The following is a 26,402-nucleotide window of genomic DNA, read 5'->3' as shown; positions in this document are numbered from 1 at the left end:
TTTTTTTACCCTGTGTCTCTCAATTTTGGTATTCCCTTTCAATTTCCTAGTTCCAATACCAGTATACATGGTTTCCAATATACTCAGATAAGATTACAGAGATAGTTTAGGTACAACCACAGGAAGGTGATAAAAGAACATCATCAATAATAGAAGCTACAGATACATATGGGATGTTGAAAGTAGTTACAACTGTGATATAACAATCATTTCCATAAAATGGAGTTCATTTCACTTAGCATCATCGTATGTGTTCATAAGGGTATAGCTATTGGGCCTTGTGATGCTCTGCTATGACTTGCCTAAACCTGTACTAATTATTCCCAATAAGGGAGACCATAGAGTCTATGTTTCTTTGGGTCTGGCTCACTTCACTTAGTATAATTTTTTCCAAGTCTTTCCATTTCCTTACAAATGGGACAATGTCATTCTTTCTGATAGAGGCATAAAATTCCATTGTGTATATGTACCACATTGTCCTGATCCATTCGTCTACTGAGGGGCATCTGGGTTGGTTCCAGATTCTCGCTATGACAAATTGTGCTGCGATGAACATTGTTGTGCTGGTGGCATTACTGTGATTTTGTTTGTGGTCTTTTGGATAGATACTCAAAAGTGGGGCTGCTGGGTCATAGGGGAGTTCTATATTTAGCCTTCTGAGGAATCTCTATACTGCTTGCCATAGTGGCTGAACCAGTTTACATTCCCACCAACAATGAAGTAGGGTTCCCTTTTGGCCACATCCCCTCCAACAATAGTTATTGTTAGTTTTCTTGATATATGACATTCTTACTGGGGTGAGATGGAATCTCAATGTTGTTTTGATTTGCATTTCTTTTATGGCCAGTGATGTAGAGCATTTTTTCATATGTCTCCTGGCCATTCTCATTTCCTCATCAGAGAAGTTTCTTTGTAAGTCTTTAGCCCACTTGATGAGGGGGCTATTGGTTCTTTGCGGTTTTGTTATGGAAGAGGGTAATTTTTTTAGTTCTTCATATATTTTAGATATGAGGCCTTTGTCCGTTGAATGGCTGGTAAAGATCTTCTCCCAGTCAGTGGGCTTTCTGTTTATCTTGCGAGCTATGTCCTTTGCCATGCAGAAGCTCTGCAGTTTGATGCAGTCCCATTTGTCCAACCTTTCTTTGATTTGTAGCCTTTCTGGGTCTTTGTTAAGGAAGTTCCGTCCTGTGCCAAGGAGCCCAAGTGTTTCTCCTATTCCTTCCTTTAGTGTTTTCAGGGTGTCTGTTTTGATTTCGAGGTCTTTAATCCATTTGGAATTGATTTTGGTGCAGGGTGATATATAAGGATCTAGTTTTAGTTTGTTGCATGTGTTGAGCCAGTTTTGCCAGCACCATTTGTTAAAGAGGCTATCTTTCTTCCATACTATTGTTTTAGCTCCTTTATCAAAGATTAAGTAGGCGTAGTTCTGTGGGTTCATTTCTGGGTCTTCAATTCTGTTCCATTGGTCTTCAGGCCTGTTCCGGTGCCAATACCAAGCTGTTTTTATTACTATAGCTTTATAATACAGCTTGAAATTGGGTATTGTAATTCCTCCAGCACTGTTCTTTCTGCTTAGGATTGTTTTTGCTATTCTAGGTCTTTTATTGTTCCATATGAATTTCTGGATTGCTTCCTCTATTTCATTAAAAAATGGTGTTGGGATATTAATGGGTATTGCATTGAATTTGTAGATAGCCTTAGGCAATATTGCCATTTTGATTTTACTAATCCTCCCAATCCAGGAGCATGGGAGGTTTTTTTTTAGCTCCGGGCATCCTTTTTTTTTTTTTTTTTCATGCTGCCAGTCCTGGGCCTTGGACTCAGGGCCTGAGCACTGTCCCTGGCTTCTTTTTGCTCAAGGCTAGCACTCTGCCACTTGAGCCGCAGCGCCACTTCTGGCCATTTTCTGTATATGTGGTGCTGGGGAATCGAACCGAGGGCTTCATGTATACAAGGCAAACGCTCTTGCCACTAGGCCATATCCCCAGTCCCAAGGTCACAATTCTTGAGTGACTTAGGTGCTGGAGCAAATGAAGATAAATGGTAAACCTGAATTTTATTTGTTTCTAGCCTATTTTTCTTTTCTTAGAGAGAAAGAGAAAGTGGAAAAGGAAGGGGGGAGCAAAAAGCACCAGCCAAGTGATACTATGGTACCTATAATTTTAGCTTTTTTAGGGGCTGAGGCAGGAGGACTTGATTGAGCTCAGAATCTTAGGACCAGCCTGGGAAATATAGTGAGACTCTGTCTTTTAAGATTTGACATTTTCTACATGTATTTACAGTACATTAAAAGTTTCATTTATGTAAGTCAAATAAAGTATATCTCCTAGTTCCCCCATCCCCCCCAAAAAAATGGATATTTGAGATTTTTGGACCATTCCCCTTCTTTTAAGTAGAGCTAAAAAAGTAATAATAATCTCCAATGGTGAAATAGTTAATACACACAAAATTGACAGGAGGGCTGGGAATGTGGCTTAGCAGTAGAGTGCTTGCCTAGCATGCACAAAGCCCTGAGTTCAATTCCTCAGCACCACATATATAGAAAAAGCCGGAAGTGGCACTGTGGCTCAAGTGGCAGAGTGCTAGCCTACAGCAAAAAGAAGCCAAGGACAGTGTTCAGGCCCTGAGTTCAAGACCCAGGACTGGCAAAAAAACAAAACAAAACAGAATTCTAGATAATTGGGAAGATGAGATTATTGAGAGAATTGCAGGACAAGGGCACCCTGGGCATCCACTTAAAACCCCTTCTCAACCAGTTGCAAGCTCCGTGGCATGAACCTTTATCTCAACTACTTGGGAAGCTGAGATTGGGAGGGTCTTGGTTCTAGGCCAGCCCAGACAGAAAAATCTGTGAGACTTCATTTCTATGGAAGAAGCTGGGCATGGTGGTACTTTTCTGTCATTCCAGCCAAGAAGAGAAGTGTAAAATAGGTAAAGTGAAGTCTATGTGTGGGCCCAGGCAAAAAATGAGACCCTATGGGAAAAATAACCAGTGCAGCACCAGTGATCATTTTCTCACACATAAAATCTTAGTGATTCAGGAGACTGAGAGCTGAGAACAAAGGTTCAAAGTCTGCCCAGGCAGACAAGTCTGAGACATTTATCTCCAAATAACAAGCAAAAGCCCAAAGTGAAAGTGTAGTTCAAGTGGTAGAATGCCAGCTGCACATGGAAAAAGTGGAACGAGTTCAAGGCCCTGAGTTCAAGCCCCCATACTGGCACAAAAATAAATAAGTGCATCCATATATAAGAAACTGTGCAAAAAGTGCCAGAATTATGATTCTGCAACAGAGTACTTGCCTACCAAGGAGGAAGCACTTGAGTTCAAATCTCAGTACTGAAAAAAAGAAGAGAAAACTTCGAGATCTAAATGGCCCTCACTGATTGGATAAGTGAATTTTTTTAATGGATTTTTTGTTTGTTTGTGTATATTCCAGTACTGGAGCTTAACCACAGAGTCTCATGCTCTTGCTTCCCTTTTTCACCTGAGCCACAGTTCCACTTTTGGCTTTTTGGTGATTAATTGGAGACAAGAGTCTTACGGACTTTTCTACTTGGGTTGGCTTCAAACCACTATCCTCAGATCTCAGCCTCTTGAGTAGCTAGGATTACAGGTGTGAGTCACCTGACATGGTGTTTTGTTTTGTTTGGGTTGGGGGATGGTGATATTTTAAGTAGCTAATGGGACATAATTATGAAAGGAGGTCTGCGTGAGGAAGGATCAGGAGAAAGGGGAAATATATATATAATATGTATATATATGAAAATAGTTTAATGAAACTCAGTAAACAGTAAAAAAGAAGGGAGGAGGGAGGAGAGAAATAGAATATAATGGTAAGGTAGACATGTTCTAAGTACACTGTTAATGTATGGAATTATCAATGAAACCTCTCATATAATTAATGAATGCTAATTCAAAATTTAAATTAAATTTAAGAAGAGTATATCATGACAAAAATCATATATAAAAATAACATTTCCTGATTGTTTTTTTAGATGTGTGGTTTTTAACAACAGAGGAGTAGCAGGAGAAAGTCTTTTGGTAAGTAAATTTAAAATAATTTTTAAGTTTTTAAAAAATATAAAAGAATAATTTCCAGATTTTTGCTTTCTTCTTTTTTTAGTGCTAGTACTGGGCTTTGATCTCAGGGCCTGGGTGCTATCCCTGAGCTTTTGTGCTCAAGGCTGGTGCCCTACCACTTGAACTACAGCTCCGCTTCCAGCTTTTTGGTGGTTAGTTGGAGACAGGAGTTTCATGTACTTTCCTGCCTGGGTGATGTCAAACTGAAATCCTCAGAGCTCAGTCTTTTTTTTTTGGCCAGTCCTGGGCCTTGGACTCAGGGCCTGAGCACTGTCCCTGGCTTCCTTTTTGCTCAAGGCTAGCACTCTGCCACTTGAGCCACAGCGCCACTTCTGGCCGTTTTCTGTATATGTGGTGCTGGGGAATCGAACCCAGGGCCTCATGTATACGAGGCAGGCACTCTTGCCACTAGGCCATATCCCCAGCCCAGAGCTCAGTCTTCTTAATAGCTAGGATTATAGGGATGAGCCCAGCTTATTTCCAGTTTTATACTAAAAGCATATTCTTTTTAATTTAAAACACTTGTTTATGGAAAAGTTGTATATGCAAAATTTGTTGATTCAAGTTCATGGTATACAAATATATACAAAAAGGAGGAAATTTACAAGACCCATAATTATACACCAGAGAAATATTAACTCTGTATTAATGAAGATGATATGTGTATATAATACATTTTTTAAAAATTTGTTTTATTTATTTTATTATTATTATTATTATTATTTTTGCCAGTCCTGGATCTTGGACTCAGGGCCTGAGCAGTGTCCCTGGCTTCTTTTTGCTTAAGGCTAGCACTCTACCACTTGAGCCACAGCGCCACTTTTGTCTATTTTCTGTATATGTGGTGCTGGGGAATTGAACCCAGGGCTTCATGTATACGAGGCAAGCACTCTTGCCACTAGGCCATATCCCCAGCCCCTATAATACATTTTTGCTTCTATAAAAATTAAGATTCTAGTGTGACAACTTTGTACTTATCCTAACATCAATAGATACTAATTTACATTATTTTTAATACAAACACTTTAAGTTATTATTTTTATTATGTTTATGTAGTTGTATAAAGGAATTACCATTCAACAAATCAATTTATAAATACAACAATGTATGTTGATCCATGTCACCCCTTTGATCTTATTTTTTAATCTAAAAAATCTAAAAGTCAGGTAAAAATAATAAGTTAGGTAAAGAGTACATTTCTTTGTGGACAGTGTCATCACCCCTTCCCTCTCTCCCAGTGTTTCCTTCTTGCCTCTACCCACAAGTTGTATAGTTCATTTAGCTTTCTTTTTTTTTTCTTTTTTGTCATTACCAAAGTTTGAACTCAGATGGCCTTGCACTACTTGTCCTTTTTTTGCTGTTGTTATCTTTTTGGACAGGGTCTTGCTTTTTGCCTAGGCTGGCTTGCACCACAATTTTCCTATTTATGCTTTTTATATAATGGATGATAGGCATTCTCCACTTCACCCATATTTTTGTTGAGTGCAGTGGGTTCTTTTTTATTTTTATTGTTTTGCTAAGCTGGCTGTGAACCACAATCCTTCCAATCCTAGGATTACAAGCGTGAGTAGATTATTTAAATAAGGCTTTAAATTTTTAATATTTTTATTGTTGTCATAAAGGTGAGGCACAGAAGGGTTATAGTTACATAAATCAGATAAAGACTACTTTTTTTTTCGATAGTGTCACTCCTTCCCTTGCTCTCTCCCAGTTTTTCCCTCCCATCCCTACCCACAAGTTGTATAGTTCATTTTCAATGTAGTTTCTAGTGTGTAGAACTGGGGCTTTTAAGTTTTAAATTAAGTCTCCCTCCCCCCTGCCATCCCTGTCTAAACTAGTCTAAACTAGTTTTTGCTAATTTAGAAGTTATCCACCTCTTAACAAGTCATAATTCTTTTTTCTTTTTTCTTTTTTCTTTTTTTTTTTTGCCAGTCCTGGAGCTTGGACTCAGGGCCTGAGCACACTGTCCCTGGCTTCTTTTTGCGCAAGGCTAGCAATCTGCCACTTGAACCACAGCGCCACTTCTGGCTGTTTTCTGTATATGTGGTGCTGGGGAATTGAACCCAGGGCTTCATGTATAGGAGCACTCTTGCCAGTAGGCCATATCCGCAGCCCAGCAAGTCATAATTCTATGTGATGTTCAAACCTGTAAGTTGATCCAGGTACTGTGGCATGGGCCTATAGTCCCAGCTATTTAAGATGCTGAGGCTGGAACCCAGAAGTTCAATACCATCTTGAGTAATATACTGAGACCTTGTCTCAAAATTTAAAAAAATTCAGGAAAGAAGGAAAGAATGTTAGAAGGGAAGGAAGGAGGAAAGAAAGGAGGGGGGAAAGGAAGGAAGAAAGACAACAGGTACTGGTGTCTTTTGCCTGTTAGCTACTCAGGAGGCTGAGATCTATGTATCACAGGTCAAAGCCAGCCAGGACACAAAAAAAGTCTGTAAGACATTTATCTTCAGTTAACCACCAAAAGAAAAAAGCAAAGGTACACCTCCTAGGCCCTGAGTTCAAGCCCCAGTACTGGCACAAAAATAGAAAGAGAGGAAATGGCACTGTGGCTCAAGTGGTAGCACACTAGCCTTGAGCGGAAGAGCTCAAGGACAACGCTGAGGCCCAGAGTTCAAGCCCCATAACTGACGAAACAAAAAAATAGAAAGCAAAGGGGAATGATAGGGAAAAGGAAAGCTGTGTTGGAAGATAAATTATTAAAGGCACTGAAATAGCATTTCAGTAGGTCAAAGGTAATCCTATTAAAACTAGAAGGAACTGTTTTGATTCATTAGAGAATGACACTAAGACTATAAATATGAAGTCATGCTGGAAATGAAAACATACTGGTGACAAATGTGAATGCTTTATGAGCACTGGGGAAGAACATAACTCTTATACTTTGCTTTGTAGTCACTTGGGCCCAATAAACTTGCAAAAGAAAAAGTTGTAAAAGTGTTTATAGCCTTCCTCAAGTGCCTTATAATCAATAGTTTGATGAGAAGGTTCACATTTCCTCATTTAAGCTAGCCCTTTCAGAATCTTATAGACAGTACTTTGAATAGAAAGATCAGAATTTTCCATCATGGGCCTAGTCTAAGCATAGTCTTTTGAGGAGCTCCCATCTACTATTCATTCTAACATGTATATCCCCTACACAAAAGTGAGGAAAACATAATCTGATGCTCTCTAGGAAATAGCATGCTAGAGGTGTCTCTTAGGTGACACCATAAAGTGTCAGGACATAAAGTGAAGGACAAAAAGTGAAGTGAAGGACAAATATCTGTCTGTTCAGAAAGCATGTCTATGTGTCTGTTAAAACCAGAACTTTGAATGGCTTAGTGGTAGAGTGCTTTCCTAGCATGCATGAAGCCCTGGGTTCAATTCCTCAGTACCACATAAACAGAAAAGGCTAGACGTGGTGCTGTAGTTCAAGTGGTAGTGTGCTAACCTTGAGTAAAAGAAGCTCATGGACTGTGCCTAGGCCCTGAGTTCAAGCCCTAGGATTGGCAAACAAACAAACAGAGGCAGTGGCAAGGCAGAAAGATGAGTTATACACGTCAATAAGACAAAACCACCCTATTCCTTATCAGCTCAATTTCAGAGTCAAAAGCAATTCCATATCAACTGTAAGTGTAGGAGCTTGGTGTGTTAGTGCATACCTGTAATGCTAGTTCTCAGGAGGCTGAGGCAGGGGGATTGTGAATTTGAGGCTAGCTTAGGCTGCACAGTTGCAGGACTAGCCTGGGCTATATGACCTTGTCTCATAAACAAAAGTAGGATCAAAGTAGGAAGATTTACTAAGGCTTCAGAGCTCAAAGAGGGAAGACATAGCTAATTGTCTGGAGATGCTGTGAGGACATCATAGTGATGGTAGAATTTTGAGTTGTATCCTGAAGGCTATCACATTGAACCTCCAGAAAGAAGGGTACATAAACTCTCAGTACAGCAAACAAAGAGTATGAAAGAGTATGGAATAGGAGTTATTTATTTGTGGCTTGATAATGAGGACAATAATTTTATGTAGTATTTACTGAGTCCTTAGAATGTGTGTAGCGGGGGCTGGGGATATGGCCTAGCGGCAAGAGTGCCTGCCTTGGATACACGAGGCCCTAGGTTCGATTCCCCAGCACCACATATACAGAAAATGGCCAGAAGCGGCGCTGTGGCTCAAGTGGCAGAGTGCTAGCCTTGAGCGGGAAGAAGCCAGGGACAGTGCTCAGGCCCTGAGTCCAAGGCCCAGGACTGGCAAAAAAAAAAAAAAAGAATGTGTGTAGCGGGGTGAGGTGGGTGTGTGCTGGTCCTAAGGGTTGAACTCAGGGACTGGGCACTGTCCCTGAGCTTTTTTGCTCAAGGCTATCTCTCTACCACTTGAGCCACAGAGTCACTTCTGCCGTCACCACCTGTGATGAGGAAGAACATCATGGAGAATGTGTGTGGCAGAGCAAAGTTGCTCACTTTTTGGCAGACAAGAAGGAGGGGATGGGAAAGCCAAAATATACAAGAACACCTGCCCAGTGACCTATGTCCTCTGATCCAAACAGTCCTTACATTAATGATTCTGCCATCTCCCAACACCACCCTCAACTGGCAACTGAACCTTTAGCGCATGGCCTTTGGGTGGCATTTCAGATCCAAACTATAACAAATGCTAAGATAATGGTGGGACTGGGGTATTGGGGGTTGAACGTTGAATCACAATAGCTATTGGCAATCACCCTACCCCTTCAGCCATACCCTCAACCTGAACCTGCTTCTTAAGCAGCTTCTTTTCTTTTCCTCACTCCTTTCCCACTTATTTTTTGTCTTGTTTTTATTTTATTTTATTTTATTTTTATTTTTGTAGTACTTGGTATGGAACTCAAAGTCCTGGCAAGATAGAGCTTGAGAGAACTCAAATGGTCTATCAGTTGAGCCAAGTAACTACAGACTGAAACCTTAGGAACTGAACCAGAATAAACCTTGCAGCTTTTAAACTTATTTTTTCCCTCTCAGGATGTTTTGCCATAGTGTTGGAAAGCTAACACAGAATTAAAAATTTACTTTGAAGAATGCAGCAACTTACCAACCCCTAAGAATACTTTGAGTTGTTACAAAGTCATAGTGTAGGGGCTGGGAAGGTGGCTTAGTGGTAGACTGCTTGCCTAGCATGCATAAAGCCCTGGGTTCGATTCCTCAGCACTGCATAGACAGAAAAAGCCAGTAGTGGCACTGTGACTCAAGTGGTAGAGTACTAGCCTTGAGGAAAAGAAGCTCAGAGACAGTGCCCAGGCCCTGAGTTCAAGTACCAGGACTGGCAAAAAAAAAAAAATCTGAAAGAAAGTCATAGTGTATTTGAAGAACTGTTCAAAATGTGTTTTTTTTTTAATTTTAAAGTTCAAGTTTGGTTCCCATCACTAACCAGCTAAGTGAAAGAGAAGACAAGTCAAATAAACTTTCTGATTCTTCCCTAAGGGGAAAAAAAACAACACTATTGTTTACACATACCACTTCATAAGGATGTTAGATGTTTACATGGAGTAACATAAAATGTGCTGTAAAATAAAGCTTTTCCTCATCAAAGGCATAATTTTACTGTATTAACATATTAGATCCTTAGAGAATAAGAACTGCTTATTTAATTATAATTAACATATAATATATACTATAATAAAATTTTAAATAGTTGTCTAAAAGGATTTAACTGTAATTACATTTTTTTGGCCATTCAATAAAATTGACCTAATTAAATTACCATCATAAAAATTGACATGGGGGGCTGGGGATATGGCCTAGTGGCAAGAGTGCTTGCCTCGTATACATGAGGCCCTGGGTTTGATTCCCCAGCACCACATATACAGAAAACGGCCAGAAGTGGCGCTGTGGCTCAAGAGGTGCAGTGCTAGCCTTGAGTGAAAAGAAGCCAGGGATAGTACTCAGTTCTTGAGTCCAAGCCCAAGGACTGGCCAAAAAAAAAAAAAAAAAAGACAAAATTTGTGGTTCTAAAAGGACAGAATTCTGATTATATTTTGGTCATTCAACCTTTCAATCCTTTCTTAAGTTTTGGATTATACAACCAAGATGCCAATATTAAGGATTAGAGGTCCGTTGATAACTTTCTCAGAGAGCTAGGAGTCATTGTTGCTTTCCCTAGAAGTCTTGTTTATTTATACCTCTCCTTGTTCCAGACCAAGAGTAAGAAAGCCCTTAGGGTAGGCATAAAACAGAACAAAAGACACACTAGGCAAAAATCACACAAGAAGGACCTGTCTCTAACTGAAATGAAGTTCAAAAGAATTGGCAAAGGTGAAATGAAATGTAGGGGTCAGCAGTCTTCCTAGTGGAGGGAGGAGAACACTATAAATGCTTTGCTAAAGTAAGTCAGAGATGTACTTAGACTGTGTCCCTACAGATCAGGTAAGGAAGTGAGTCTGCCACCACACATTGTCCTCATTTCCTACTAGTCATCGAAGGGGGTGAGAAAAGCAAAGAGCTTCCTCACAAGGAAATGTGAAGCCTGCATTCCTCCTTTCCCGGCTGTCAGCTGTAGGAGACAGACATCCCTAGTCTCTGTAGACCGAACTTGAGATATCCTGCAGGGTTCTGGGCGTGCTCAAAAGAGATGGAACTTTTTCTTCTGTCCCTACAGATCCGTTTTCAAGGATAAGAATCCAGGAAATGTGTTTTTCTCAGTGTATATTAACAGAAGCCATGTGATATCAGTTTGAATAAATGTGATGATAGCAAAAAAAAGAATCCAGGAATCCTGCCAGGCACTGGTGGCTCACACCTGTAATCCTAGCTACTCAGGAGGCTGAGATCTGAGGATCATGGTTCAAAGCCAGCACAAGCAGGAAAATCAATTAGAGTCTTACTTCCAACTTACCACCAAAAAGCCAGAAGTAGAGCTGTGGCTCAAGTGGTAGACTATGAGGCCCTGACCTGTTTTTAAGCTCCAGAACAAACTCAAAAAAATTTTTTTTAATTAAAAAGAAAAAGAATCTAGGAATCCAAGTTACAAGCTCCCTAATAGAACCAATTAATGACTGAATTTAGCTTAGGAACGATAATTCACAAAGAGCTTATTGAAAATTGAGTTTGTTGTTGTCCATAGGGTTATACCTAGCCTACAAGGAAAGCCTTCTAGCTTCTTTGGAAAATAGTTTGGTAGTTCCTCAAAAACTTAAACACTGCTCAGAGAAGTGAAAATGTATATTCTCACAAAATGTGTCCATGTGGGCTGGGGATATGGCCTAGTGGCAAGAGTGCTTGCCTCGTATACATGAGGCCCTGGGTTCGATTCCTCAGCACCACATATACAGAAAATGGCCAGAAGTGGCACTGCAGCTCAAGTGGCAGAGTGCTAGCCTTGAGCAAAAAGAAGCCAGGGACAGTGCTCAGGCCCTGAGTCCAAGCCCCAGGACTGGCAAAAAAAAAAATGTGTCCATGTGTATCTACTGTAATATTGTTTGTACCAGCCAGAAGGTAGAAACAACCCAGAGATCTCCCATTAAATGAATGCATAAACAAAAAACTGTAACCTGTCATGTCATGGAATGTTTGCATTAAAAAGTATTGGGTGCCTATGAACCTTGAAGGCATTATGCTTGAGTGCTAGTAACAACAGGCCACATATATCACTCCATTTATATAAAATATTCACAAGAGGCAAATCTCTCTAAGACAGAAAGTAGATTAGTGAATGCCTAGGGCTAATGGCAGAGACATTCTTTTAAGGGTAATGAAAATGTTCTAAAATTGTGGCAGTGGTGGTTGTACAACTTTGAATACTTTAAAAATCACTAACTTGTACATTTTACATGGGTGGATTATATGATGCATAGAAATTATATGTCACTGAAAAGAAAAGTTCCTTCAGGCATTTCCTTGTTCAAGTCAAGAGCTGGTCGGATGGAAGCAAGAACAGTCTGCAAAGCTATGCTTCTCAAGCTGGATGCCAGTGGCTCACTCCTGTAATCCTACTCAGGAGGCTGAGAACAGAGGTTTGAGGTTTGAAGCCAGCCTGGGCAAGAAAGTTGTTGAGACTCTCATCTCCAATTAACCAGCACAAAGCTAGAACTGGAGCTGTGGCTCAAGTGATAGAGCACCAGCCTAAAGCAAAATAAAGCTCAGCATGTAGGCCCTGAGTTCAAGCCCCAGAACAGGCACAAGGAAAAGAAAGGGAAGGAAAGCAAAAGGAAGGGAACGGAAGGAGGGAAAGAAAGGAAAAAGTGAAAGGAAAGGAAAGAAAAGAAAATGAAAGGAGGAAAGGAAGAAGGAAAGGGAAGAAACTGCACTGCTCAAAATATGGTCTAGGTATCACCATCACCTCCCACTCCTCACAGCCTGGTACCAGTCCCTGGTAAGCTGAGAAGGAATATAAACAGTTTAGAAGCCACAGAAGCACAGAGGAAAATGCTGGTTACTGGAGGGTGGGGTGGGGAAGTGGGGAAATACTTGGCAGAAGAGAGAATTTCATTTAGGAAGAGTAAGTTCCAAAGAGCTATTATACAACTTGATGACTGGTTAACAACAAAGGCTCATATTGTATCCTTGAAAATAGCTAAGAGGGTCGATATAAGCAGTTGTACAAAGGGGTTTCAATTCTACAAGTCAGATTATGAGTATAATGCATCTTGATTATTGCTGCCCCTTCCATTGTTCTCCCCGAGAGTAGATTTTGAGTAGTTACTAAGTGTTCTCACTACAAAAAGTAAGTACATGAGGTAATATTTATTTAATTTACTCAATTTAGCCATCATATAATGCAGTCTTATTTTGAGACATTATATTGTACCAATAAATATGTACAGTGTTTATTTGCCAGTTTAAAAAGGTATATGAATTATGGTTTTTAGAAAAAAGGATGTAAACCAATTCAGTTCCCACACACCCAAGGTGATCCCCACCTCCTCAAAGCAATACTCTTAATTTTGTGAAACAAGTGATTGAACACAGGGCTTCCTGCCTTCTAGGCAAGACTGCTCTACCATTGAGCCATGCCCCCAGTCCTCTACTCTTGACAGTAGAAGCAACATGCTGATTTATATTATGAGACTGGCACTCACCTGTGCTGGCACTTTGAATGGCTCTGTTTTAGAGGTCTTCAAATCTCCTTTTATAGATATGGACATGTCTGGGAAAGAAGAATATGAAAGCTGATTAGGGAAGGAATTCAGAGTGCCCAGGCTAGTGTCTCAACCTTCCAATTCAGGCTGAGAACCTCAGGGAGACCTAAGAATGACTCCCTTGAGCCATGTCTCCCTCAAATCTCAGCTGCTGTGCATGGTTAAGTTCTCAGCTCTGATGGTTGAGGGGTATGGTTCAAGTGGTTTAGCACCTGCTTAGGAAGCATAAATTCAAACTGCAGTACCAAAAACAAAAACCCAAGGTCTCGGATCAGATCTCAAACTGCTATCGTTTCTACTGAGTTTTGCCCCATTGGCTTTGCCATGGAGGGAGACTTCTAGATTAGGAGGGACCTGGAACTCCTTTCCCTCCTGAGCCCATTTGCAAAGGAGGCTTCCAGAAAGAATTGAGCCCTCTTTTATGGCCTGAGATAAGGGAATCAGGCAGCATAAGGCTAATGCCAGTGGGGCCACAAAAAACTTGTCCAGCTTGCTCTTTTAGGTATTCCCTTGCCCATTTTTTTCCAAAAGAAAAATAATTAATCAAATAATTGAAGAAGCTGGGCACCAATGGCTCACACTTGTAATTCTAGCTACTCAGGAGGCTGACATTTAGGATCATGGTTTGAAGCCAGCCCAAGTAAGAAAGTCCATGAGAATCTTATCTTGAGCTAACCACCAGAAAACCAGAAGAGGAGCCATGGCTCCACTTAGGAAAAAAAAAAAAGCTAAGAGACTGCACTCAGACCCTGAGTTCAGGCTCCAGTAGCGACACACACACACACACACACCAATTTTGTTTTTTGCTGGTCATGGGGCTTGAACTCAGGACTGGGCGCTGTTCTTGAGCCTCTGCACTCAAGGCTAGTGCTCTACCACTTGAGCCACCGCACCACTTCCAGCTTTTTCTGAGTAGTTTATTGGACATAGGAGTTTCATGGGGACCTTTCTATTTTCTGCACAGGCTGGCTTCGAACCAGATCCTTAAATCTCAGCCTCCTGAGTAGGTAGGATTACAGGCATGAGCCCCTGGTGCCCAGCTCTAGAATTTTGAAATAATAATATAATAGCTAATATCTACTGAGTGCTCATTACATGCAATATAGGATACTATAAGGCATGAGATGTTTGTATCAAATCCCCAAGTACCCCAGAGATTCATTAAAGGATAGATTTGCCTTCTAACTTACTCTAGGTAGCCCTTACCATTTTTGTCATTGAGCTCCTCTCCCTGCCTGTCTTGGCTCAGCTTTCATTTTCTCCCACTCTTCTCTTTGAGCCATTGAGTCTCAACATTGGTGGCACATTAAGAACTCTCTGCAAGCTTTGAAAATTCCTGATCCATGAACCCTATCTATCCAGAAGCCAGATTCCCTTGTTTCAGATGAACATACACATAGAACATATACATATATGTATATACATATGTGTATATATACATATATATTCTTTAGTAAGTTTCATGTACAAGCAAGGCTGAAAGTCCTGTGAGGGATGTATAATTGTGTATGTGGCAGCTGGACTGACTCAGGCTCTCTATGCCTGGTCCCAGAGACAGCCATAGAAGAACAGGAGACCTGCCTCTTAGGAGCCTAGACTGCAAAGAACTGGCTGGCTAGCTGGTCTTAGCCATGAACAGAACACCTCTCTTACTGGTGTGGCATGTGTACCACGTCTGCATGAGCACAGCCATCTGGAGCATTAACAGGAATGTAGCACAAAGGTCATCTTGGCTCCAGCATTTGCAGCCTGATTCATGGGCCCACTGTTTTGTAGTCAATTATATTTTTTAATGAGCAATTTCTCATGCAGATTTAGACCCTTGGTCATTTTGTATGTCAGTGACTGAGTGAAATGATTGCACATTAAATTGCTGGTTTAATTATACGTGCATATCCTTTCTCTTTTCTATGACTTTTTATTTGATTAACTCATATTCCAAAAATAACATTGATTTTCCTAGAGACAATTGGGGCAGTTCACTAGGCACTGGACAAGGGATGAAGGGAATGAAAACAAACAAATCACATTGCAAAGATCAATTCAAGAGCATAATGAACCCTATTATTTAAAAAAACTATTTCCTTTTGAAGTTCCAAATCTACACAGTAGTTACAGAGTTCATCTAATAAAATCACCAATAACTACAGATGATTAAATACTTGAGAGAAGACTATAAAATGAAGCATTCTAAATTTCTGATGATTATCAGACATGACAATAAAGTACACATGACATTTAAATGTTTTAAAGACATATATATATACATATAAATGTGGTTTTTTTTTCAGTTTTTATTTTATTGAGAAAAATCCTAAAACCCTAGATGGCTTGATTCAGTATTGGCTGTGAGGTAACACCAGTACTAAGAAAAAATTCTGTTACGGCTTTACTGCAGATTAGTAAACTAATCTCTTCCCAGAATAGCTAGGTAGAGTCAGGCTACCTGATTAACAGGGTAAATTTTATTTTTTTTCCAGTCTAAAAAAATGTAATGGGAAAAATTTTAATGCTAAAACAGAGGTCTTCTAAAATTAGATATAAAAATTCTCTTTCTAGGCTAGGGAGAAATCAACTTCTTCCTTTTGAGCTTTTAGTCAATTAAGAAAAAACTATTAGGGGCTGGGGATATGGCCTAGTGGCAAGAGTGCTTGCCCCGTATACATGAGGCCCTGGGTTCAATTCCCCAGCACCACATATATAGAAAATGGCCAGAACTGTGACTCAAGTGGCAGAGTGCTAGCCTTGAGCAAAGAGAAGCCAGGGACAGTGCTCAGGCCCTGAGTCCAAGTCCCAGGACTGGCCAAAAAGAAAAGAAAAGAAAAAACTATTAGACCTGCATGTATGGAAATATAATGATACCCCTTTTGCACAATAATGTGTTAATATAAAGAGAGACAATAAAAGGAAAATTAGATATGAGCCATAAATAAAAATTAAATATAGCCAGACGCTGATGGCTTACGCCTATAATCCTAGCTACTCCGGAGACTGGGATCTGAGGATCGTGGCTCAAGTCTAGCCCAGGCAGGAAAGTCTGAGACTCCAACTAGCCAACAGAATACCAGAAGTAGTGCTATGGCACAAAGTGGTAGAGTGCTAGCCTTGAGGGACAGTGCTAGCTCAGGGACAGTACCCAAGCCCTGAGTTCAAGCCCCATGACCCACCCAAAAAAATGAATATGTACTTTATTATTTTCCTCTTATGTACAAGTATTAGGAATTAATTGTGCATAACTCATCTCTCAATGCTTGATTTAAAATGAACACTTAACAGCTGTTAAACAGATTGCTATTTGCTATTATTCTTGCTCTCTTGATCATAGTTGTACTTGAATAATTTGAACAATCTTTATTTGTAATTATGGTCACATTTTCCTATCTAACTTTCACCAAAAAAAAAATGTATGCTCAGTTATTGCTAGAAAGTGTGTATTGGTGGGTCACACCTGTAATCCTAGCTTCTCAAGAGCCTGAGATCTAAGCATCTTGGTTCAAAGCCAGCCTAGGCAGACAAGTCTGAGAGACTCTTATCTCCAATTAACCACCAAAAATCCAGAGTAGAGGTGTGGCTCACGTGGTAGAGCATCAGCCTTGAGTGAAAAAGCCAAACAGGAGAGCATAAGGCCCTGATTTCAAGCCTTAGTATGGACATGTGTCACACACATGTGTGCGCGCACACCCACACCCCACATCTGCTGGAAGGCTTTTCCAATTTTCTGCAATTTTTTTCAAATGTCTTTCCCATCTTATCTCACCCTAGGAGTTTTCATCACCCAAATGAATCATGCCAAGTCTTCATTCATCCCTCTTCTGATTAGGTGTGGTTCAATTTACCTCTGTGCTGGGAATATGGAAATGAAAGGAATTACTACAACAAGAAGTTACTAGTTGCATTAGTAGGCCAAGTAACGGAGAAGACTCTAGTTGTTTTCTTTAAAAGCGTCCAAATTTTATCTTTAGTTGTGAAGACAATTTTTGGAAAGCCTACCAATTCAGATATTACAAAGCCTGTATGACACCCCAACTGTCTTTGCTGTGTATTCTGAATGAATCAGTTCTTTAATATACCTGAATTTTTTTGTCCTGCATGTTTCTTACTTTGGATGGGTAAAGAAGATATCTATTTCCTGTTGGAGGCAATGAAATGCTAAGGAGAATCATTTGATATAATTGCACAACATCTGCAAATTATATTAATCAAGTCTCATTTTCAGGCCTGTATGTCTCATTTCTGTTTGACAGGTATTTATTGACTGACAAGCAAGGCTTGTAATAGAGACACTAGGAATGTGTGACAGGCAAACCAGGCAGAATTGGGAAAGGTGAGGCAGACAGAGCTCAAGCCTTACCTGTTATCTGACATTTATTCAAATGATAGTTCCAATGGCCAGCTGCTGACAGTGTAGGAGATCACACAGATGAAATGTACACACACGTGGCAAAGATGGCACAAGTTCCGGTAGCTAAGAGAACATCAGGATCCCATTTATTTGAACCTGTACATGTGGAGAAAGAAAAAATACATGGAAAGAGTGTTTGGCCTCCTCTTGTACAGGCCTTGAACACTTAGCAGATGAGTTTGTGCTTAATTCAGTACCAATGGAAAACTAAGGAAAGTCTTTCTGCAGAAAAATTTTCATAGTTAGAACCTCAAATGTTCTTTATGAAAATTTGCCTAGTAGTGTCCTGGATGGTAAGATTACAGATGGTGATGAGAAAATACTGGAATCATCCAGTGAACTGGTGATTACTGCAGCCCGGGTGAGAAGCAGGAAGGCCTGTGACAGATACCTTACTACCCTCGTTGTACTCAGCATTCACATCCATGCCTTCCTAAGGGCTACCAACTATGATCACCTTCTTCTGTGATTAAGAACTTTCTCTAGCCCCTGGGCGCACCAGAAGTCCTGGGGAGTTAATTTCCTCTAGGAAAAGTCTCAACCAGTGACTGAAGGGACGTGGTGGGTAGTAGTCCAATTTATGTACTACTCTTTAGAGATTATTTTAAGCCATGTTCAACATACTCTCCCTGGGTTCCCCATGGAGATGGAGTAACATTTTCTTTATTGTCTTCTCTTTTTTTCTTGGTTCTAATACTGGGCTTGAACTTGAGAATCAAGCTGCAGGTCTAATAGTTTATCAGCCTTATGGAAAAAGGCAATACCACTTACAGTTTATTAACTGGGAAATACAGATGTGGGAAATTATGAGAAGTACTGAGAGTTTTCATGAAGAGAGAAATGACAAAAAGAATTACCACAATTCCATAAAAGTAGGATTAGGTTTGGTCATTTTTTCATTTGAAAGACAAGAACAGTCCACTGAAGCTGCTTGCTAGGACATAGAAATTTGGATATGAGGGGCTGGGAACATGGCCTAGTGGCAAGAGTGCTTGCCTTGTATACATGAAGCCCTGGGTTCGATTCCCCAGAACCACATATATATAGAAAATGGCCAGAAGTGGCGCTGTGGCTCAAGTGGCAGAGTGCTAGCCTTGAGCAAAGAGAAGCCAGGGAGAGTGCTCAGGCCCTGAGTCCAAGGCCCAGGACTGGCAAAAAAAAGAAAAAAGAAATTTGGATATGGTGCTCAGGATAAGAGAAAGACGGTGGAGATTTGGATTGTGCATCGAGAAATGGTTGATAAAGCTATGGAAGTGGGTAAGGCCTTGAAGACATTAGACTGACATGAAACAATAAGTTGTATTTTAGGGATGAGTTTAATTGTATGGACCGTTGAAATTTTTCCAACTGCTCATTATTGAATCAACAGATTGATATAAATTATATAATATTCCTAGAGAGACCATGGTTTTGGAATATTAAAATTAGGGTGATGCCAATAACTACTTTCAGTGTTTTTATTAATTTTATGATTCATCTCCTTGGTATGACATTGCAGATCATTTTCTGTCCTGATACTTTTCCAAATAGCAGTTTATTCATGTGCACATTCACTGTATTCTAAAGAAAATTATTCACTTCTCCCAGATCTCAAATAAAGCATTTTGGATGCTGTTCTGCTCTAAACAAAGCCCTATTGATGAATTTCACATAAAAACCACTTGTTTTAATGCATTATATATTGAAGCATAATCAGCTTTACATAACATTGACATGTTAAGTGCCTACTGCAGTGTAGCACATTAAGCACAGCTGAGGCTAACTAGGTATACTGTTGGGGAAAAAAAGGTAAGACTATCTATTACTGTATCCAAAGTAAAGGCCCTTTATTCCTTCGCTAACAGATACAGCTGGGATGGAGAAAATAGTTCCCTGGTTAGGAACTTATCACTTTTTAGGGTAAAGGGTTTTGCTCACCATAAGTTGTCCTCAAACTCATGATTCTCCCGCCTTGGCCTCTAATGCTGCAGTCACAGACACTTAATTATTTTCAATTTATTTTGTTGGTTGTGGGGCTTGAACTCAGGGTCTGAGTGCTGTCCCTGAGGCTCTTCATGCTCAAGGCTAGCATTCTACCACTTGAGCCACAGCACAGCTTCCAGTTTTTGAGTGGTTAATTGGAGATAAGAGTCTCAGGGGGGGTGCGGGGGCGGGGGGGGGGGCTGGAAATATGGCCTAGTGGTAGAACGCTCGCCTCGTATACATGAAGCCCTGGGTTCGATTCCCCAGCACCACATATATAGAAAACAGCCAGAAGTGGCGTTGTGGCTCAAGTGGCAGAGTGGCCTTGAGCAAAAAGTGGCCTTGAGCAAAAAGAAGCCAGGGACAGTGCTCAGGCCCTGAGCCCAAGGCCCAGGACTGGCAAAAAAAAAAAAAAGGAGTCTCACAGGGGTTTTTCTGCCTGGGCTCACTTTAAGCTTTTATCTTCAGATCGCAGCCTTCTGAGTAGCTAGGATTACAGACGTGAGCCACGGGCCCCCAGCCTGTTTATTTTTTGTCAGTTATAGGGCTTGAACTCAGGGCCTGAGCACAGTCCTGGAGCTTTTTTTTTTTTCCCCTCAAGGCTAGTGCTCTACCACTTTGAACCACAGCTCTACTTCCACATTTCTGGTGGTTAATTGGAGATAAAAATCTCACAGCTGGGCTGGGAATATGGCCTAGTGGCGAGAGTGCTTGCCTCATATACATGACGCCCTGAGTTCGATTCCCCAGCACCACATATATAGAAAATGGCCAGAAGTGGTGCTGTGGCTCAAGTGGCAGAGTGCTAGCCTTGAGCGGGAAGAAGCCAGGGACAGTGCTCAGGCCCTGAGTCCAAGGCCCAGGACTGGCAAAAAAAAATAAAATAAAATCTCACAGCTATCTTACCCAGGCTGGCTATGAACCGAGATCCTCAGATCTCAGCTTCCTCAGTAGCTAGGTTTACAGTAGCTAGGTTTACAGCCACCAATGCAGACACTTACCTTTTAATAAAGAATTATTTTGGCGTGGTAATACTCTTTCTTCTATTAAAAGTGTAATTCTACAAAAGCAGCAGTGGTACTCACTAAATACTATGTTGAAAATGAACTATACAACTTGTAGGTGGGGATAGAAGGGGAAAATTGGGAGAGCAAGAGAAGAGGTGACATAAATGTACTATTTCACCTGACTTATGTAACTATAATTCCCCCATACATCACCTTTATAATATAAGTAAAACATTTTAAAGTATAATTCTCTATTTTTTCTTCCTAAATTAATTGTTCTTGCTAAGGTAGAGAATCATATGAGTTGAGGTTAAAACAATTATTTTTTCAGTACTGGGGTTGGAAATTAGGGCCTCTGGACTTTTTTTATGTGGGTTATTTTTACAATAGGGTCTTGCTTTCTACCCATACTCGTTCCTGTTGTAATTAGGACAATCATTCACTACCACACCCAGCTTCTGCTATGGAGATAGTGTTGTGGATATCTTGTTTTTACAAGGACTGGCTTGGAACTCTAGCTTCAGGTTCTCAGCCTTTCTCAGAGGTAGGATGACAAGCATGTGCCACTGGTACCTGACTGGAAAATTATATTTTTAAGTAAAAGCAATTTTGTTGTAGCCTACTTGTGTCAGGTTTTCTTTGCATGTTGAAAGTCTTTTTGTTAGGACCAACCTGAATCCTGATGCCTTTACTGGCATGTAATGGAAAATAGGAAAATAAGTTAGTATTGAAAGTATGTGCAAACAAAGGTTGTTCATGTTTATGACTTTTCATGTTCGTTTTTCATACTATACAAATAATCTTACCTTTTTTTTTTTTTTGGCTTGTCATTGCTTCTAGACGCCAAGGACTTACTGTTGTGCTAACACTGAAGACTTGGAGACCGTTATTCAGTATGTTCACAGCCTGTTCCCTTCTGCTCCTTTTCTGGCAGCAGGGGTTTCAATGGGAGGGTAAGGTTTTCTCTTTCTAAAACATCTGAAGAGAGGCAGTCCTACTAGCTGTCTCTTTCAGAGGACTATAGGCTAGCTAGAAATTTTTAAATAAGTATTTGCTTGTTTGTACCTTATTGCATGGTAGAGAGAAACAAGGAAGGAATGAATTCAGGTAATTTTTTTTGCATGTGTTTGTATGTGTTCGGGTACTGAGGCTTAAACTCAGGGCCTGGGCTCTGTCTCTTACCTTTTTTTGCTCACAGCTGGTGCTCTATCTCTTGAACCACAGCTCCACTTGTGGCTTTTTAGTGTTTATTAATTGGAGATCAGAGTCTCAGGGACTTTTCTCCCTGAGATGGTGTCCATCCTCAATCCTCAGACCTTAGCCTCCTGAGTAGCTAGGATTCCACTTGTGAGCCAGTACACCCAGCTTTCAAGTAAGTTTTAATATTTTCCTTGGCTATATGGTAATAAAGGTACAAGTCCTTCCAGGGGACCCTTGGGGATTTGTGAGACTGAAGACTGCCTGGCCCCCTGGAGATGATTTGCAGCTCTTCACTGCCATGTTGCCCCTCTGATTCCCTGCATTCAAAATCAGAATGCTGGGGATGGGAAGATAGTCTAGTGGTAAAGTGCTCGCCTCGTATACATGAAGCCCTGGGTTTGATTCCTCAGCACAACATATATGGAAAAAGCCAGAAGTAGCACTGTGGCTCAAGTGATAGAGTGCTAGCCTTGCGCAAAAGGAAGCCAGGGACAGTGCTGAGCTCAGGCCCTGAGTCCAAGGCCCAGGACTGGCAAAAAAAAAAAATAAATCAGGATACTGATTCGTAGCATAACATCCATCATTTTAGTCGCAGAAACAATCACTCTCCATTGCAGTGGCCTTTCAAATTATTTTCTTCTAGAGGATTTGTTTTGATTTTATTTGGTTTGGTTTGGTTTCTGAGCAAATGGAACTGAAATTTTGTTGTTCATCTACTCTAGCTCCTGTTTTAATCATAATACTGGAGTTTATGCCGCTTACTCTGACAGTGAGGCTTATCTGAAACAATTTGTCACATTTATATTTAGGTTTATTTCTTCTAATACCTATTATATTGTTCCAGTGGCAGTGAGCTTAAGGAAATTCAACAGTCTTGTCTAGTATTTTACTGTGCCTTAAATCCTCTATGCCACTATCTAAACCTACTTTTTAATTTATTTATCAACTTGTTTTTTGTATACTGGATATTAGGCTTAGGACGTCCCATATTCTAGGCAAGTGCTCTACTGCTTGGCTCCACCCCAACTGCTTTTTAAAATCAGAAAACACTTAAAGTAAAGAATGATAATTTTCTTATATTTGTAATGGGTTTATCTACCATTTTGGTTTTCAGAGTATCTTAGGGTAATGTATATTTGAAAACACAGCCATTGCAAATGTTAGACTCTGAAAAGTAGGTTTTAGCGAGAGCATTTTAGATTCTGATAAACATAAAAGTAAGAAGAAAAAGAATACATCTCTTACATTAGCATGGAAGGTCTGACTTGACCTACAAAAGGAAGAAATCTGAATCAATGCAAAAACCCCAGGCAGACTTCTCAGTTGTGCTTAGTGGGCAGAATTTAGCTTTTTTCCCTTGCCCTGTAACGTGAGTCTTTGAGGGATGGGGGAAATACTGAACTTTTATCCCTTAGACATATAAATTCTTAGCTTTTTTTTTTAAAGGCCAGACATAAACAGGCCCAGATTCTTTATTCAGAAGCTCCTTGGAAATGTTTATTCATGCTACACATTGAAGCCTCACTGCCTGAAAGTGACCACTAGTCTTTACAGCTGGTTGAATATTAATGTCATGTAAATTATTTGAAGGAAACACTCTTTCTAGTTGCCTAGCACTATCACACATTCCCTAATAGGCACACTGTTTGGGGAATTTTTTTTATTTTTCAAGCTTGACGGGGTTTTTTTTTCCCTCTTAGAGATGGAGCTGACAAAAGCATGGTCTGAGGGAGAATCTCCCACTCAGTGACCCATGGACATGGCTAATCCCCAAGCCTGTGGTGCTAGGTGCCAAGGGCAGGCTATCAGCCAGAACTGAGTCGAGCCAAGGAATCCATGGAGCTCTAGACCTGGACTCTAGTATTCCCCAACATTGAAAAACTTTAAAAATGAATTTTAAAAGCTGGATACTGGTGGCTCTGAGGATCACAGTTCAGAGCTACCTCTGGCAGCAAAGTCTGTGAGAATCTTATCTCCAATTCACCACCAAAAAGCCAGAAATGGAACTGAGGCTCATGTAGTAGAGCACCAGCCTAGAGGAATAAAGCTAAGGGACAGGCCCTGAGTTCAAGCTCCAGTACCAGCACACACATGTGTGCATACACACACACACAAAAAAAAATTCCAAATATACATATATACACATATATATGTGTGTGTGTGTAGATAAGAGGATCTTCATAAACTCGCTCAGCTTCAATAATTAGCAACACATAAATAATTTGTTTCATTATTATCCTCATTTCCATCCCTTCCTAAGACTGATTATTATTCTAACTAAATCTCTGATCTTATATATTAATATTTTATCTGGGGCTGAAGTTGTAGTGCAGGAGTAGAACAACTTGATTAGCATGCACCAGGCCCTAGGTTCAGTACCACAAAGTAAATAATTCAGTTGGGTCACTTCTTGGCCTTTGTACTAAGATCAAGTGTAGTATCTGTTCTGATCATCTTAATATCTGATACATACTCATTCATGTATACTAAATGCAGCTTGGAGCAGGGAGATGGAGGATGAAACAAGAGCTAATTCTGTCTATTCCATGCCTGGTATTGCAACACTTCCAGAAATGGTACAAATGCACACAAAAATAAATACAAAAATATTTCAGTTGGTATCTTTAAGAGGTATCTCTACGCTGGGCACTGGTAGTTCACACCTGTAATCCTAGCTATTCAGGAGGCTGAGATCTGAAAATCTGAGTTCAAAGCCAGCTCAGACAGACAAATCTGAGAGACTCTTACCTCTAATTAAACTGCAAAAAGCCAGAACTAGAGTTGTTTCTTGAGTGGTAGAGCACCAGCTATGTACAAGGCCCTGAGTTAAAGCTCTGGTAATGGCACAAATAAATAAATTCAAATAAAAAGAATTTCTATTAAAAAATAAAACTAGAAGTGGGGCCCAAGTGGTAGATTAGTATCCATGAAGAAAACAAAATTAAAAACAAAAACAAATGAAAAGGAATACAAGTGTGATTCAAGCAGTAAAGCACCTGCCAAGTTCAAGCCCCAGTACAAAAACCAACAAAAATTCACAATGCCCTTACCACACCTGAGCAAAAGGAATAGTAATCCCTGAGTATCATCAGCTATTCAATGTGTGTTCAGATTTATCCAGTAATCTATCTGTTCATTTGCTTTTATGTTTATGTAGTTCAAGAGCCATATAATCTTGGGACTGCCATACTTCTTAAATCCCTTAATTGTGGTATGTTCTCTCTTTTGTCCTTTTAGTTATTTTTTTATCAAGAAAATGAGGTCCTTTTACTGTCAAAGTCAAGCAGTCTTTTGGGTGGCAACTATCAGCATTATATTGCTCCTCAATAATAAAAATGATTCCTACCTATGTGGTGATGCCTATTTCTGGATCTTTCTAACTTCCAACCCTGGTAGTTTATGCATTTTATCTAGCTTTCTAGACATATCTGACATCCTACTAGGGCCTTTTAATTTAGAAACCTAAATATTTTACAGAGGAAGAAGGATTATCCTCTAAATGGCTTAGTGAACCACGGCAATATATGCAAGTAGTACAGTCATTACAGTCATTTTTACAAGCGATCTGGAGAGATGGGACAAATCAATCACCAAGTTTCCTGTTTCTCCCAATTTTAGAATGCTGCTTCTGAATTACCTGGGCAAAACTGGGCCCAAAACTCCCTTGATGGCGGCTGCAACTTTTTCAGTTGGTTGGAATACTTTTGCCTGCTCGGAGTCATTGGAGAAACCACTGAACTGGCTGCTTTTTAATTACTATTTGACAACCTGTCTCCAGTCCTCAGTTAATAAGTAAGTCACCTTTAAAACTTTTTGTTTCCAAACATTTTATATTATGTACCCCAACAGGATAAAAATTTTAAACATAATACTGCCCGTATATGTCTATTTATTTACATGTTATATGCATTTACACTACTGTGGTGTTTTTTTTTTTTTCTGTCAGTAGTGGGGCTTGAACTCTTGTCCTGGGCACAATCCCTGAGCTCTTCAACTCAAGGCTAGTGCTCTACCACTTGGGCCACAGCACTACTTGCATTTACACTATTGTATCAAAATACTATCTATATTATGAATGCATATAAAAACAAAATTACAAGCAGAAACTAAAAATACAAATAAGCCATAATATTTTCTTTTTTTTTTTTTGGCCAGTCCTGGGTCTTGGACTCAGGGCCTGAGCACTGTCCCTGGCCTCTTCCCGCTCAAGGCCAGCACTCTGCCACCTGAGCCACAGCGCCCCTTCTGGCCGTTTTCCATATATGTGGTGCTGGGGAATCGAACCGAGAGCTTCATGTGTAGGAGGCAAGCACTCTTGCCACTAGGCCATATTCCCAGCCCAGCCATAATATTTTCTTTTATCTGAGTGAATTGTCTTGTAAATAACTCCTGAATTATAGATCTGTACCTTTAACATCACTAATTCTAAATTATTCTAAAAGACTGAAAACACCAATATGGGATGTGTTAGGAAAGATTGTGGTTGCCTAGATTTTCTACTTGTTGTTCATCTTGTCAAGACCTAATTCTTTCCCAGGAAGTAAGTAATGTATTAAATGCTTTCTTCATTTGTCATTCATGTGACTTGAACACAGGGCCTGGGTGCTGTCCCTGAGCTCTTTTGTTCAAAGCAAGCGCTCTACCACTGTGAG

General features: G+C 40.1%; 1 protein-coding gene and 1 non-coding gene across 2 annotated transcripts in view; both read left to right on the top strand.

The window, feature by feature from the left end:
* The window catches only part of Abhd3 (abhydrolase domain containing 3, phospholipase), a 59,139-nt gene that overhangs the window by 17,584 nt on the left and 15,153 nt on the right, over positions 1-26,402 (top strand). Inside the window, exons 4-6 of the mRNA XM_048363450.1 lie at positions 3,997-4,042; positions 21,391-21,503; positions 25,369-25,542. Of these exons, the coding sequence (XP_048219407.1) occupies positions 3,997-4,042; positions 21,391-21,503; positions 25,369-25,542 (333 nt within the window). The remainder of the gene's footprint in view (positions 1-3,996; positions 4,043-21,390; positions 21,504-25,368; positions 25,543-26,402) is intronic.
* On the top strand, positions 24,153-24,335 carry LOC125364330. Its single transcript, XR_007213487.1, has one exon. It is a non-coding gene; the product is annotated as a U2 spliceosomal RNA (small nuclear RNA).

The sequence above is a fragment of the Perognathus longimembris genome, chromosome 15 (genome assembly GCF_023159225.1).
Source record: "Perognathus longimembris pacificus isolate PPM17 chromosome 15, ASM2315922v1, whole genome shotgun sequence".
NCBI lineage: Eukaryota > Metazoa > Chordata > Mammalia > Rodentia > Heteromyidae > Perognathus > Perognathus longimembris.
Note: the sequence above shows the minus strand (reverse complement) of the source record. Positions and strands in the feature narration are given on the sequence as shown.